This window comes from Callorhinchus milii, unplaced genomic scaffold (genome assembly GCF_018977255.1).
Source record: "Callorhinchus milii isolate IMCB2004 unplaced genomic scaffold, IMCB_Cmil_1.0 Scaffold4, whole genome shotgun sequence".
NCBI classification, from domain to species: Eukaryota; Metazoa; Chordata; class Chondrichthyes; order Chimaeriformes; family Callorhinchidae; genus Callorhinchus; species Callorhinchus milii.
The window spans coordinates 56,701,043-56,717,289 of NW_024704745.1; the positions used below are offsets into that span (position 1 = coordinate 56,701,043).

Below are 16,247 nucleotides of genomic sequence, written 5' to 3' on the forward strand. Positions count from 1 at the left end.
AGTTAGCAAAATGCAAGAAAAACATCAGTGAGCAAAACAGACAGCCGTGTCATGTCCCACCAATCATTTTCATCGCTCGATTTTTTTCAGCCTTTTCTGACTTGAAATTTCAAATTCGTTACCTTTGAATTTCGCAAATTAAACTGGTGCAAAAAAGGAATTTTCAATTAACCCAAGTGCAAATTGGAACTCAGTGGCAGAATTAATTGGACCTAGATTAATGTAGGTTATATCTAGAGTGAAGTGTGAGATTGTCAATTTATGCCATTAGAATTGGGCTGAAACTGCCTCATTTCACATCATAAAAACCCTTTCTTTCCATCAATTTAGCCTGGAGTTGAACCCAGATCTCACAGGTGAAGGGAAGGTAGTCTAACCCAATGTGCTCCTCAGACTCTGCTCCCCATAGTTTATTTTAACCAGCTGTTGAGGAAATGAGCTGACCACAAAGGTGACAGGAAGTCAATGACTAATCTGACCCCAGGCAAGTGGCAAGCATCACGCTCCTGTTACCAGAATATCAAATGTGCTCTTGAAGTGTTGCCTGAAGCCTTTCTTAGTTAACATCACAACTAAAATAGCCAAGATCAAAATAAAGTTTATTTGTCAGATTGAAACAAATAGATTAAAACTGTGTTAACACTTCAATTTTTACATAAAAGGCTATTGGAAGGTGGGAAATATAAAAATCAGGGTCAATTGAAGTCAAGTCAATCACATTTGGGAATTAGTTTGAAACTTGAAGATTAAAAATGTAAACAGCACAGGGAACGAGCAGAGAAATAAGATTAGAGTAGATATCACCAGCAGGGAGCTCATGTATCATAGGTACAATGGATCGAACAACCCAATTCAGTGCTGAAATTTCTAGGATTCCATCGTTGAAACAGGAAACAAATTCCATGTGGTGACATGAACAAACTGGAGCGTGAACACCACTTTAAAGGAGGTTCACATCTGTATGAGACTAGCAGAATTTAAATTTCCTTTTGGGTACACCTGAAAGTTGAGCCAAAGCATACAGTTACAAACCTCCCGAGACAACGACTACACAAGAGTAACCCTCAGGTATCTGTGCCAAGAATGTGGATTAATTCGTTTGGATCCTCCTTGCCATTTATTAAACTTCTTACTCCTTTGCAACAAGCTGCTGTGAAATGTTACTCAAAAATGTCTGGTGTAAAATTTCAAAGTCATGCTCCATTCATTCCCATTGTATCGAACAGCATCTTGTGTATGGTTGGATTACAGAATTGAAAGCAAAGTGTTGTTCTTATTACATGCTATGGAAGTAGTGCAAACATGTAGTCGAGATTCGCATGGGAAATGGTCCCCAGAATTTAATAGCAGTTCGTTCCAGTGAAAGTGTCAAGTGGTCATTTCAAACACTGCAGTCGTTGTAATAACTCTGCTCTCCCACACAAATGTTCAAGTTGGCTTAACAAGAGGTTTATTTCATCGTCAAACATTTCATCCATCATTAATTAAATCAACAAAGATCGTTTTGGTTAACAAGGAGAAATTCACTGAGGCTTTAAGTTATGTGTTCCACAGTGACCTGAGTAACACATGATCTTACAAGGTTAATAATTCTAGATTGTGATGTGAATACTGAATCATTAACAGGACAGTATCCTGTTTTCTTGGCCAGATGAAGTGACACTGGATTTCCTCAGCCTGCTGCACTAACCCTTGAATTACTGAAAGGTTGACCTTTCATTAGAACAGTTGAAACATTTATTTTCCTTCCATGTCTAATGGATATACAGAAATGTACAGGCTCAATTGCAGACAGGGAAGTGCTCAAATTCACATTCTGTCAACACAGAATTTAGTACATATAAAGGAATCAGCAGGCCCCAAATAAATATACAAAACAAATTAATAGAATTAAGCACAAGATAGTGCAGTGCTGAAGCATTCGACATTCCAACACAATAGGATCTAAAACATAGCAACTTTGAACAGAATGTTTTCAATAAGATCACAAATCAGAAATGGTTCGTTTTCTGACAGAAGGATATCACACCGACCCACAAAAACTCCACTTCTCAAGCAGAATGTGGAGCGGAGTTCCTGATGTTCTGCACCTCAAACATACCCTAATGAAAAAGATGGGCAGCCTATTCCCACACCTCTCCGGATGCCAGTGTAACTGAAGGCAACAGGAGTGACTCAACAACAATAACAATTTGCACTGAGAGCACTTTTCACATTGGAAAATGTCTTAGAGAGCTTTACAAAGACAGAGTGGAGTTGGAGCCCGGGCTAGAGAAAATGATGGCGGAATCAATTTAGCTTTTGTGAACCTATAGATTCAAGTGGAGTAAAATGAAACAGACTGCACCCTTTGAACAAGGATGAAATTGGTGTTTTACTGCAGTATATTTTTGATTTCTGGTGTGAAACACTGTGCTATGGTCCACTGCCATCTTTAGATGGATCAAATTGTTTAAATCTTAGATTTAAAACATACATTCAGGAAGAGAAGAATCAACAAGGGTTCCTGCTCTTGATTGCGATCAGGAAATCAGGAAACCCCTGCTGGAGGGGCTTATAAGGACAGGATTGGGTTTGTCGAAGTCTATACAGCATAATATTGAGTGAGTTGCTAAGGAGTGTCTGGCACTCAGGGAACTATATGACAGTAAAAGACAAAATGCATCCAAAAATCTTCATCAAAGGAAAGAAAATTGCAAGGGATAAATACACAAAACTCTTGGCCCAACACTGAAATGCAATTGTCTAAATTGAGCAACCAGCCTCTGTGAAACAAGGAACCCAGCAGAGGGATATGCCAGTGGGGAGAAGATTACAAAATAACAGAACACACCAAATTTATATGTATATACATATATCTATTAAAAAAAACTTACATTCTGTCAACAAGCCGTTTGGTCAAGGCTAGCAAAGACCTGCTGCTCTTCCTGTGTGGATCTTCTATAGCCTGTTGTTCAGTAGCATAGGTACTAGATGCAGCAGAAGGCCTCATCTCTGACAAAAGTGAATGTGTTGGGATTTCTTCCTTTCCAACAATAAACCTAACAGACAGGAAACATTATTAGCATATACAAGAAATAGCAAGCAAGCAAATATCTAATGCATTCAGTCCCAGAACTCCTATTGGAGTCATTGTCTTAGTAGGTCATACAAAACAGGAGCTGCACAATATTAAACAAAATTCATGAATGGTGACCCAATAATGTAGTGAGCATAAATTTAAGGTTATTATATAAAAAAGAAAGTAATAATTGTCTGTGAAGTCTCTTGCCATATCCAATATTGTTCAACATGGTTAAATGAGTTCAGTTCTTCAAGGGAAACTCAACACAAAACAAAATCTTGTGTTACTGATAAAATCAGCTGAGACAATTAAGAAATAGGAGGCAGATGCAGGTTACCTCTTCTTCGGAATCTATGAATGTAACAATAATTAGTCATGTATTTCGCCTGCTTCAAGTAAGATTTGACAAATCACACATGATCACCCAAAGATGCACTGTGCTAACCATGTTAAACACATGCATAAAGCAATTACTACAAATGAATCTGTAATCCTTTTCATTGGTTAATTGAAAATTATTTACCATGAATTCCTTCTTTATTATAATAACAGTAATAAACCTTGCATTTGATATATTGCCTTATTACATCACTGAAACGTCTCAAAGCGCTTCACAAAATATACAAAGTGAATTGACTGTATATGTTGTGGGCAAAAAGCAGCAGCAAAATGCATTCAGCAGTGTCCCACAAACAATCGTGGATTGAGTGGTCATATTTATATATGTGTTTACACATGTTTAACACAACCCACAAATTAAATAGTAAATTGATGTAGCTGTCTTAAAAATAAAAACACCTTTACTCAATTACTGGTATTAGAGGGTTACATGAGTAAAAGCTGTCAATAAGAACAAGCCACTTTTTAAACTTATCTGTAATTTATAATTAGACTCAAAATACAAAACAGATGGATTTCTCACAATGCACATTCAAATCTTACTTACTTGAGTGCTGAGAAGGCAAATCCCTGGAGTCCATCTTTGCATCTGGAAAACAAATACAATTTAAATCAAATATTAACTGTGCATCAAAGTGTACGTTCTGCAAATCGGCACACAAATAAATCTTTTATACAGCACCTTTAAGACCACTTTGACATTACAAGTGTGGTATAAAAGATTTTAGAGGTATTGATTTGATTTTGAACCACCTCTGAAAGATATCTTCAAGAGCTGGTTAACAGAATGGAATTCATACTGTCAGGAGGTATTAATCTGATTACACTGCATTTTAATCTGACAAACATATAAACATATAGAATATTAATGTTAAAAGCTCTTGTGGTTGTAATGTTTTAAAAAGCAATATGGCACACTTGCCCCTTAATTACATTCATGAAACAAATCAGTGTTAGATGCCTTTAGCAAAGCTCTGTGCTTGTGTTTGGTTTGTCCGTGCGTCAACTCAGCTCCTAGCAAAAGTAATTCAGAGTTGATCTAATCAGGTTTCCTGCTCAAAATCATTCGAATACTGGAAGGATGTCAAATTGCTTTTCCAGTATAAACAGGTGTAGCTTACAACTATTTTTGCCAGGCTGTTGGGTTGTGAGACTAGCTAGTCAATGGATGTTTTCCACCATATAATGGGAAACATTTTCTAAGTGCTCTGTGGAAACCATATAGCATGTGACTGCCATTGAATGGCGAGCAGCAACCAGTGCTCTAAATCCACTGTTAATTAAAATTGCCTCAATCTCAATTTAGTTCTCCAACATGCATGTTCTGCCCATTTATAAAGCATTACTCAGAGTTCAATGGAGCTCGGGTGATAGCACATATTTGTTACACAATGCAGAAGCCTTATCACCTAACAGATCATTTTCACAGGAATCTAATATAACATTCCTACTGGGTCCTCATTGTTGAAGTTCACCCAATTCTTACACGAGACTACATTTGACAAGTTGAGGTATTTCTTTGGTTATGACTTTCAATCTGAAGACCAGTTTTATCCTTTCCATTGGCTGTGTTCATATTTTTCTGGTAGATCTATGGTCTTTCCTTGGAGGTTTATTCTTTACCATTCATTCCATCAGATTTTATTATTTTATTTTCATGACAGAAAAGAGATGCAAATCCATTAATTGATTTTTTAATTATTTTTTCCATTATCATCATTTCCTCTCTCTTTACTTCTAGGCTGTTCTCAGTTACAGTGAACTCCTGATAACTCATCACTCCAAGGGAAAAGGGCTCAGTGGTGAGTTATCAGGAGTGGCCAGTTAGGCAGATACATGAAAATGTGAATAAACATGGCTGGGATATTGAGAACAGGATAACTTAATTGGCAGTGACAAGTTAGGCCACAGTCAAGTTATCAGGAAATTACTTTACTTGGCATTTTAACCTCAGTATTAGTATATGAAACTCTTACTTCAGTGCAGGCACTGAACTAGGTGAGATGTAACAGAAAAATGTACTTCAACAAAAATAAGTTATAGGAAAGAAGGTGGTGTGAGGGTTTATACTGAAAAAGTTTTTGAAAGCTGTACAGTCTTGCCAGTGAAAGAAGCTGAGAGCGCTTGGAAATGTTCAAGCATCAGGGAATGGAGGGAGAAAGCATTGTACAGCCAACTTTGACATTACTTGAAAAGCCAGTTCAAATGAAGAGGATTATGGTCAGCTATACAATAATACAGAAAGATTGAGGAGGATTGTACAGCATGTTACACAACACTTTTCTACATTACAAAGCTTGCAGTTTGCTTACATGATACTAAAGTATACAAATTAAAACCTAGTCTGGATTCAGCTCAAATTGCAGTAAGTGAACTTCAGTTTCTGTAGTAATAGATTTTGCTTGAATCTCTAAAGTTACTGTGGCAAATCTGACTTGGGTTCCAACGGAATTGAACAGCACCAACTCCTGGTTTTTCCTGGTGTCCTGGCCAACAATCCCCCAAATAAAATAATTATTCACTCACTCCGTGGCCGTTTGTGGGACATTGCTGTGCTCATCTCTCTACTGCGTTTTTCCCACAAAATACACAGTAGATCCACTTTACAGTACTTCCTGTGAAGTGCGTTGAGATGTTTCAACAACGTGAATGAGGATTCATCTTATTTGCTCACAATACGTTTTCCAAAAATCATGGATTCAATTTCTGGTTGAGCCAGGATAATCCACTAAGCAGCAAGTAACAAATAATTCCAAGTGACTAACATTTTTGTGCAAATCCAGATATTGCTAAAGTCTATTCAATTTGATTAAATCATCAACTTGGCTTCAAAACTATGGAAACTTTCGTTTTGGGATGAAATTTGGACTTCTGTACAACTTCAGAATTAACCCAAACCTTCATTTCATCCTCAGTATGACCACACATGCAGAGTGTATATCAAATGAAAATATAACAAATATAAACAGAACACAATACATTGTATTATACACCCTCCTCATTGCCACATTAGAAGCAAACCAGTGACAGGTATGCATTGCTGGATATCCCTAATCCTATAATCTAAGTACTCTTAGTATCCCTCTTGCATTACAAATTATGGGAAAAATATTTTTGGACTAAGTGCATTTTGTAACATTTGATCTCCAAATGGACTCTCTTGCATTTCTTGTGTTTCCATCCCATCCTCAGGCACATCAGCTTCTTCCTGTTGTGGGTAGAGACTTGGATCTTATTCTCTTTCCCCTTCAAGAATCATAATAGCTTGCTGTGTTTCGATGCAATAGATGAGACATAAATTAGCCTAATCTGTGATTATATTAGAACAAGGTTTTGCTTAATTCTTGAGTTGTGATAGACTGTACATAAATTGAAGGCCAAAATGAAAAGCAAAATCAAGTAAAAAAATAGAATCAGAGCAAATAACTCCAATGAAGAGCTAGTATATCCTGTAATTTGGGGCTGAATGACCTGTTTATGTACTGAATTTGCTACGAAAAAATATTTTCAGGAAGTTGAAAACAGTAAAGCAGACTGTGCTGCAGATATTGAAAACAATTGAAAAAGAACCAAAAGCATTTGGATCTCTATTGTTTTAATGCATGTTGCCGAAAGCAATACTGGTAACAGATTGTAGTACATGAAACATTTTATAGTAAAATAGGCATGATTTACCAGAGTCAGTTGAGTCAGAAGCATAGTTCATGCTGGAAATGGAGTTGAACAGTTGGATCACAGTTAATTCTGCCTTTCACTTCTTATTATTTCAAAATTAGATTTTTTCTCAGCTCAGTTTTTGCTTTGGTTACTGGACATGTTGCGTTGAAAAAACCTTCCCTGGATCTACCCCTATTCTCCAGCTACCGCCCCATCTCTAACCTCGCGCCTCAGCACCTCAGGCTCTGGCAGCATCAACCTCCATGGTTGCACACTACAACTCACCAAGCCAGTCAGGAACCTAGGTGTCTTGTTCGACCCTCAACTGTCTTTTCTTCCCCAAATCAAAGCCATGACCCGCTTTGCCTTCCCTCGCCTCCGTAACATCGCCTGACTCCGCCACTGTCTCACCCTTCAGGCTGCTGAAACTCTTGCCTTCATCACCTCCAGGCTCGACTATGTAAATGCTCTGCTTGTCGGCCTTTCCAACTCCTCCCTCCACAGGCTGCAGATAATCCAGAACTCTGCAGCCCGTGTCCTCCCGCACCAAACTCCGTGACCCCATCTCCCCCATTCTCGCCCGACTCCATTGGCTCCCTATCCTTCAGAGGATCCAGTTCAAAATCCTGGTCCTCACCTACAAAGCCCTCAATGGCCTCGCCTCACCCTATCTCTGTGACCTCCTAACCCCCTACCAACCCGCCCGCTCCCTCCGCTCAGCTGGCTCCGGCCTGCTTCACGTCCCCCTACCCACCCCCACCACCATTGGCGGGAGAGCCTTCAGCCACTCTGCCCACAACCTCTGGAACTCCATCCCCCAATCACTCCACCTCGCCCCCTCCTTAGCCTCCTTCAAGTCCCGCCTCAAAACCCTCCTCTTCGACCGTACCATTGGCCACCCCACTTCCCCTCCCTTCTCCCCCTTACCCCAGCTTGGATCTGAAATGCTGTACACTGTCCAGCACCTTAGGACGTCCTCCCGACGTGAAAGGCACTATACAAATGTAATCTTGTTGTTGTTGTTTTGTAGATGTTCTTCTTCCAATATTCTAGTGTTGTATTAACTTTAGATATCTTGCTAACTTTCTTTGCCACAACACATCAACCCCTTTGATGAGCTTCAGCTGTTAGTGGTGAGAACTTTATGCCCAGAAATAAATCTTGGCATTTAATAGATTGCTTCACCAGTATAATGAGACTTTAGAAAATGTTTTTTTTTGTGTGGCTTTACATTCATCACCATTTTCTACTCTTGCCAGTCTGTGTGGATGAGTCAAAATAACTTGTGTGTTTGGGTCAAGTGTCTCACTTCCAGTTGTTCCAATATCAATTTCAAATACTTGGATACGAATTCTGATCAGAAGTCTTGTATTGAAGTCTTGTATTAGAAGTCTTCTGTTGTTTTTTCAACTATCTATTTCGAGGCTAAGAAGAAACTAAGAAGTGGGGTTCTCAATACAATCAAGACTCAAAACGCCCACATATCAATTGTGTTTTACTGTTAAACATGTGATAAGTTCATCAGGAATTTTTTAAAAATCTATAGAATGACAAAGAAATTACTCAAAAGAAAATCCTTTCTAAGGCAGAAGGGGAATTAGGACTCCCACACTCTTCCTCCTCCTAAATCAGTATCAAAACACAACACATGTTTTACAAGCAATGGAGCAATTTCGGTATTGTTGCATTAAACAGCTTGAGCTTCAGCTTCAATAACTTTTAATTTAATATGTTAAGCGTTCCTTCTACTTATTGAGCCAAGTCATCTTGGTTCAGTTAGCAGCTCTCTCGCCTCTGGGGCACACAGTTGTGGGTTTTAACTCAAAGTCTAGGCTGACACTCCAGGGGGACTGCATTGTCAGACATGCTGTTTTTTGGATGAGATGTGAAATCGAGGTCCCAACCCCCTGTTCATATAGACACTAAATATCACATGTCACTATTCAAAAAGAGACGGCAGCTTCTCTTGATGGCCTGGCCCAGATAAATTTGACATTTACTTCATGGTTACATAAATTGGGTGTTGTATTTTCTTGTAAATTACACTTGACAGCAATTATCTGTGAAGAGTCTTGAGATGTTTTGACCTCATAGCTGTTTTATCAAATCCCAAGATAGTGTTAGTGTTCAGAGAGATTTGGGTGTCCTTGTACACCAGTCACAAAAAGTTAGTATGCAGGTACAGCAAGCATCTAGGAAGGCTAATGCCACGTTGGCGGTCATTTCAAAAGGGTTAGAGTACAAGAGTAGGGAAGTCTTGCTGCAGTTGTATAAGGCCTTGGTGAGACCGCACCTAGAATATTGAGTGCAGTTTTGGTCGCCTTATTTAAGAAAGGACATACTCGCCTTAGAGGGGGTGCAGCGTAGATTCACTAGGTTGGTTCCTGGGATGAGGAGGTTGACCTATTAGGTTAGGTAGAGTAAACTAGGCCTATATTCTCTAGAATATAGAAGAATTAGAGGTGATCTTATAGAAACCTATAAAATTCTTAAGGGTCTTGACAGGGTAGATGCCGTGAGACTGTTTCCCCTGATTGGAGAATCTAAAACTAGGGGTCATAGACTCGAGATTAAGGGTCAGCCTTTTCGAACTGAGTTAAGGAAACATTTCTTCACTCAGAGGGTAGTGAATTTGTGGAATTCTCTATCCCAGAAGGCTGTGGATGCTCAGTCCTTGAACATATTCAAGACTGAGGTTGATAGATTTCTAAAGGATAGAAGGATTAAGGGATATGGGGATAGGGCGGGTAAATGGAATTAGGTTAGAAGATCAGCCATGATCTTATTAATGGTGGGGCAGGCTCGAGGGGCCAAATGGACCTATTCCTGCTCCTACGTCTTATGGTCTCATGCTGAATGCTTTGTTTCCACTTGACAGTATAAGCTAAAACCTAGATTATCATCTTTCGTAGGATGTAAGCAAGATTTCTTCATTTTCTGCGAAAGGAAATGTTAACTGGAGGTCCTGACTACCTATTCAGGTGGCTGTTAAAGATCCCATGACACTATTTGAATAGAGAAGGAAGTTTCTCCCAAAGTAAGGTCCAACAATCCTCCAGACAAACTGGTCATCACCTCATGTTTATTTGTCGCATCTTACTGTATGCAAAATAGTTGCTAAACATGCTGACAAAAAAAACAAGAAATTGCTTGCAAAGTGCTTTATAATTTTTTTTAGCCGTGATAGGATGTTTTTGTAATGCAAATCATTTTTCCTCTTAAAAATATTTATTGCAGTACTTCCATGTGCCTAAGGAGGTCCCCAGAGAACTGTTGGGTACTTTCAACCCCACTTTGCATTACAAGAATCAGGTTCTGTGGTTCGAGTCAACAAAATTCAACATTATCGTCTCTTCTCTATGCCACATAAATATACGTTTCAATGTGCAACCAAACACAAAGCTGTACAATGCATAAAATCAACCACGATTAAACCACTGAACCTCTAAAGTTATCAATCTTCCTCTGTACCACAGTATATTTACGTAAAGTGATGCTAATGTTCTGTTTTGTTTTACTCGGGAGAATGCTTCTTCAGGTTCTTGTACAAATAAATGGGTGAAAAGTGCACAGGTCTTTCTGACATAGCCTACAGTCTGTACACATGTAATGAGCAGCTAATATACAGTCAAAGAGTTTCAGACAAGAAAGTGCAAGCTTTGCGAACAACATTTTCCTAACAGCCAGAATACTGACTTAGCCTATACTGGCCCCCTAACCTGGAAGTGGCAAAGAATTCATGGTACTGAAGGAACACTCCTTCGAATTACTTCATCCTCTTTATCCTTAGACTGCAGCAGGCCTGGCCCTATGTGTGACTGGCTCTGTCAACTCTCATCTCATTCATTTCATTAAACATTAACTGGAAAATTAAGAATATTCAGAAAACAAACTATTCAACCATTAAGTTTTATTATTGTGATAATAAACACCAAAATAAAGGCCAAATATAATTTTAAACAACATTTTATAAACGTTACAGAAGCTTGCCATTTCGAGCTCTCATGTGTGATACTCCCAAAACAAACTGGTTGGAATAATTTGAAACTTTTAGTTTGGAACTTTGCATTTTCAAAATTCGCGGTTGACATCTTGTAAATCCTAAACAGACAAAAGTCTGAAAAAAGGTTTCTTACTTCCTGTTAATACTACTCAATTAGTTTTCATAGTGAGAAATCCAATTTCAGAGGCATGCATTTGATTTTGATCCCTGCTCTTGAAATCACTTCTCGGAGATGGTTTGGGAATTGAGTCGATGTCACTGAGTAGAATAAAAATATTTTAGCGTGGTTGCTTTCAAAAAAGTTTTAAATGTAAATTTAAAAAAAAGCTTTTGGCATACCTTTAAGGTTTTAAATGTTATTGGAGAGATAGTCACATACCCAGCCATTTAAATAACATTATAAAATAAAATATAGTTCCACATGAGTTGGCAAAGCTCTCTTCTCAGTCCCAGCAAGATCGATTAGCAGAAGGGAGTATAAAGCAAGGTTTCTGCTCTGAATTACTCCTCCTGAAAGCAGCGATTCAGAGTCTTTTTCATTGGTTTTGTAACATAAAAAGTTCAGGCCTCACTCCGGGCCTTTGAGCTCACAGTCGAGGCTGACACTCCAAGGCAGTACTGGTGTAGTGTTGCATTATTGGAGGTGCAATCCTTCGGATGACACATGAAACCAGGATTCTGTCTGCCTGTTCATTAAAGATTCTATGGCACTATGGCACTGTCCCGGCCAACAATACCGCTGATAAAATTTGTCATTCACAGCATGACTGTTTGTGGCATACCGCCGTTCATAAATTAGTTTCTGCCTTTACCGACAAACACGCAAGTCACTGCATTTTAGCCCCTCAAGACATTTCAATAACATAAAGCATGATATAAAATGCAATGATTATTGTTTTATAACCCAAAATTCCTCGAGTCCTGTAGCTCAGTGGGTAGAGCGCTTGCCTTGCAAACGAAAGACCTGGGTTCGATTCCCGGCAGAGCGAAACGTTGGGCAAATTTCCTTACTCCACATGCCTCTGTTTACCTAGCGGTAAGTCGGAACCCGGTTGTTAGTTAATTGGCGGATTGCTTTTCTGGGAATAATGATTCCTCAATCCACGACTTTTTGTTGTACACTGCTGTGCGCAATTGGCTGCTGTGTTTTGCCCACAAAATATACAGTCAATTCATTTTACAGTATATTTTGTGAAGCGCTTTGAGACATCTCAAAGGCATGATAAGGCCCTATAACAAATGCAAAGATTATGATTATTTATTCCTAACTGATGAAGTGCAAAATAAACATGTATTTAGCCTTTATCCACATCATACTGACATTTTTCTATCAACAATAACTTTCCACAAAACGGTTGACAACAAAATACACTTACAGTAAAATCCTGTAAAGCACTTTGACATGTCCTCACAACGTGAAAAGTGCTATATCAAATGGAAGGATTATTTAAATTATTTTTAACTAAATACAAAAGTAAGGCCCACTAAAGTTTTTTTTATTCCCCAAATAATACCACACTTAAGTGGATTTTGAGGTGCACACATACCACTGGGAATTACTTTTTGACAAACTGCTTTTTCAAAATTAAAATTAAAATTCAGATGAAAATCATTTTGTATTGCTCGATTTTCACCCTCTTCCCACCCAAAAAAGGGTAAAGTGAAAATCAGTTTTTAAAAAAAAGATTTTAATGGTCTTAAACATGAGTCTAAACTCTTCAGAAAAGCAACATAATGAATCACAGAAATTCTACATTGCCACAGAACCAATTGCCCTCTGGACATGTCTAAGCTACTTCCCCAAACTCATTTCTAAGATCAGAACCACATAAAAATAACATCAATCAAACAGTCTTTTGGGTTCACTCTTGAACACAGCATCAAGAAAACTACATAAACAAAATAACAGTAAATTTATTATTCCAGTTGAAATCTGCTGGTCTCTTTCCCTCTTTTGTTTTGAGCCTTTTTTTTGACGCATGTTCGTCCTTGCCCATTAACCCTTTGCCCTCAAGTCCAAGAATTCTATTCACATTACAAAGCATTACAAGATACTTTTGTTAGCATTGCTTAGCTCAATTGTCTAGTGTCCAAAGAGTCTCAGAGGCATCATGGAAATCAGCTTTCCCGTGACACTCACTTGACACAAGAGGAGGAGAAATTTCTAGATAATTTACACCTTCTGGGAATGTTCAATGAATTGAAGATCAATTGAGGGGCATGTGAGTCATCACAGTGACTCCACATAGTGCAGTACCACCATCAGGCTGTGTTACAGGGAGAGCCATCCTCATATCTGCCTGTCCCCTACTCCGCTCCCACCGCACTTCCCGCACTACCATTAGCGGTCGGGCATTCAGCATCTCTACCCCCACACTCTGGAACTCTATCCCAAAATCCATCCGCCTCACCTCCTCTCTTGCTTCCTTCAAGTCTCGTCTAGTGATCTTCTTCTTTGACCATGCCTTTGGCCACCCTTCCACCCTCATCTCACCCTGTCCTCCAAGCTGCTGACCCCAACTCAGGTCCAAACTGCAAATCGTTTCACTATTTCAGTGGATTCACTTCTTGCTTTGATTTGCAATGCCAAGTGTGAAGAGGTCCTGGACTTCTTTATATCTAAGATATATACCATCCACTTGGCTGCCTCCTCCTCCCTCCCATGTCACCTACCACCCGCTCCATGCCTCCTTCACCACCCTCTCCTCCTACCCTGGCTCCTACCATCCCCCCACCCTACACTCCTTTGCCCCCGTCTCTTGCTCCTCTCTTTCCCCCACCGAGATGAAGCCCCCCACCTACTGCCTTGACCCCCTCCCCATCCAGCTTGTGGTCACTCAACCCACCCACCTCTCCTCCTCTACCCACTGCTGGCTGACACAATCAACCAGTCCCTCTCCTCAGGCTCTGTCCCACTCCCCCTCAAAACCTCTATCATCACTCCTTTTCTTAAAAAAAACACCCTCGATCCCTCCAACCTCATAAATTTCAGACCCATTTGAAAACTGACCTGCCTGGCCAAAGTTTTGGAATGCGTCATTGGAAATCAACTTCACTTGCACCTTTCTCCATTCCCTACTCAAACTCCTTCAGTTTGGTGTTCACCTTGTCCACAGCACAGTGACAGCGCTCGCCAAAGTAACAAATTACATCCTCTTTCTTTGTGACCAGGGCTCCTTCTGCCTCCTTGTACTCCTTGACCTCTACAGCGGATTCAACACAGTCGATCATGCCATCCTCCTCCACTGCCTCTCCTCCCTCATCCACCTTAGTGGGACTGCACTCGCATGGTTTGAGCCCAACTTAACAAACAATCAACAATACATCGCGGCAAATGGATTTTCCGCCCGCCCCCAACCCAGTCACCTGAGGGGTACTCCAAGGCACCATCCTTGGCACCCTTCTTTTCCTTATCTACATGTGAAGCTGCCTGAGATCTCGGGACCACTTTTTTCTAGCTGCGCCACATTGTCACTCCCTGTTTGATTAGTGCATCCCCCATAATGTTGTGACTGAATTGACAGGGATAAGGAGGACCTTTTACACCCTATCATGTTGTGGTATATTTTGTTGGTGCTTCAATGTGAAGATCCACCCTTTCTTCTGAAAATCAAACAATTTTGTCAAGGAGACAGCAGGAAGACTGAAAGCTATTATGTCCATCTAGCTTATCCGGTCATTTAGATTCCTAGATAGGTAGAATTGACAGACATTTATCTATTTCCTGCTTTGTGCCAAGTTCCCTCCCATTTCCATTTGGCAACTTTCCAATCCCATTTGAAAGTTTAGACTGACTGGCTTAATCTATTCTATAAATTAATGGCCTGGCTGAAATAGAAAGTTTAATTCAAGAAGTTTTTGACAGCCATTTATGTACCTAGTGAAAAGGATGGACCTCCCTACCACTCAAACCTGCTTACTCCCCAACCCATTGCCTCTGCTCGACTGGCTCCAGCCTCCTGTGGCAGCGGTGACATCATGTCCAGGGAACCTGCAAACTCGATTGAATACTCATTTGAATGGAGACTCAATCTCTGTTAGAATGTTGTCTTCCTGTTTGCATGCTATTGTTTCGGTCATTTACACCCCACAGGTAGCATTTTATGTATTACGACTCCGACTTAATTCAAGGCTTTGGGTTGTCAGCAAATTATATGCTTGTGTCCATTGAACATTTTAAATTTATTTTGAGAAGTCCCTATTTTAAATTTGTTAACATAAACGGGATACTGGTTTTATCCTCCCGACTTGAAAAGCTCCAATTCTAATCACTGGGGCATCAGGTATAAAATACCAAGCTCCGGACACTCCTGCATGTCCCCGTGCCCTCCATTCCATCATCGGTGGCCATGTTTTCAGCCACTATGCCCCAAAATTCTGGAACACTCTTCCTCTATCCCTCTACCTTGCCCCTTCCTTCCCCATTTTTAGATCGCGCCTGAAGATCTTCCTCTTCCCCTGCGGTCAACTCCCCTCAATTTGGTGTCGGGCTCTGCCACTGTCAAGTGCTCTGAGACGCTACCCTGTGTCCGGTATATAAATGCAAGTTGTTGTTGTTGGTTGTGGAACAAATGAATTTTATGAGTCATTCCTTTTGTCATTTTCTTGATTTTACCATGTGAGAAAGATTTGAGTTCAGATGAGACAGAACCCACAATAATCTGTTGATGTGCTCTCACATGAAGATTGACCACTAGGACGAGGGGTCAGATGGGTGCCAGTACACATGGAACAGTGCCCCAGCCATGAGGTCACTGGCTTCAGGAAAAGGGGATAAAATTGGAAAGAAAAAATTGTTATGTGTTCCATTAAAAGCTGGAATGGATTTAGCCAGTGCTGTGCCAACACAATGGTGTGCCTGTCAACTTTAGCCGCTTATTCAAAGGATTAAATAAGACAGTGATAAATGTGCTTAATCCAAAAGTGAGCACAAACACACAGAGATCCAATACAGTACCTTGACTGGAGCCAGTTACACAAATATGTCACCTCTGACTGAACTCTTTATTTCAATAAGGCTCATTAGCCCTTCACAAATACAAAAAACAAACAAGCCCCAGTATTATCATTCAGCCAGCATGGTCAACGGGAGACAAAGATTGTGCAGATCCACAACATTTCTAT

The 16,247-nt window shown here is 39.9% G+C and overlaps 1 protein-coding gene across 1 annotated transcript in view; it reads right to left on the reverse strand.

The window, feature by feature from the left end:
* Nucleotides 1-16,247, reverse strand: part of tmem135 (transmembrane protein 135) — a 257,534-nt gene that overhangs the window by 22,070 nt on the left and 219,217 nt on the right. Inside the window, exons 7-8 of the mRNA XM_007902332.2 lie at nt 4,011-4,052; nt 2,877-3,041 (exon numbers count right to left, since the gene is read on the reverse strand). Coding sequence (XP_007900523.2) covers nt 2,877-3,041; nt 4,011-4,052 — 207 coding nt within the window. The remainder of the gene's footprint in view (nt 1-2,876; nt 3,042-4,010; nt 4,053-16,247) is intronic.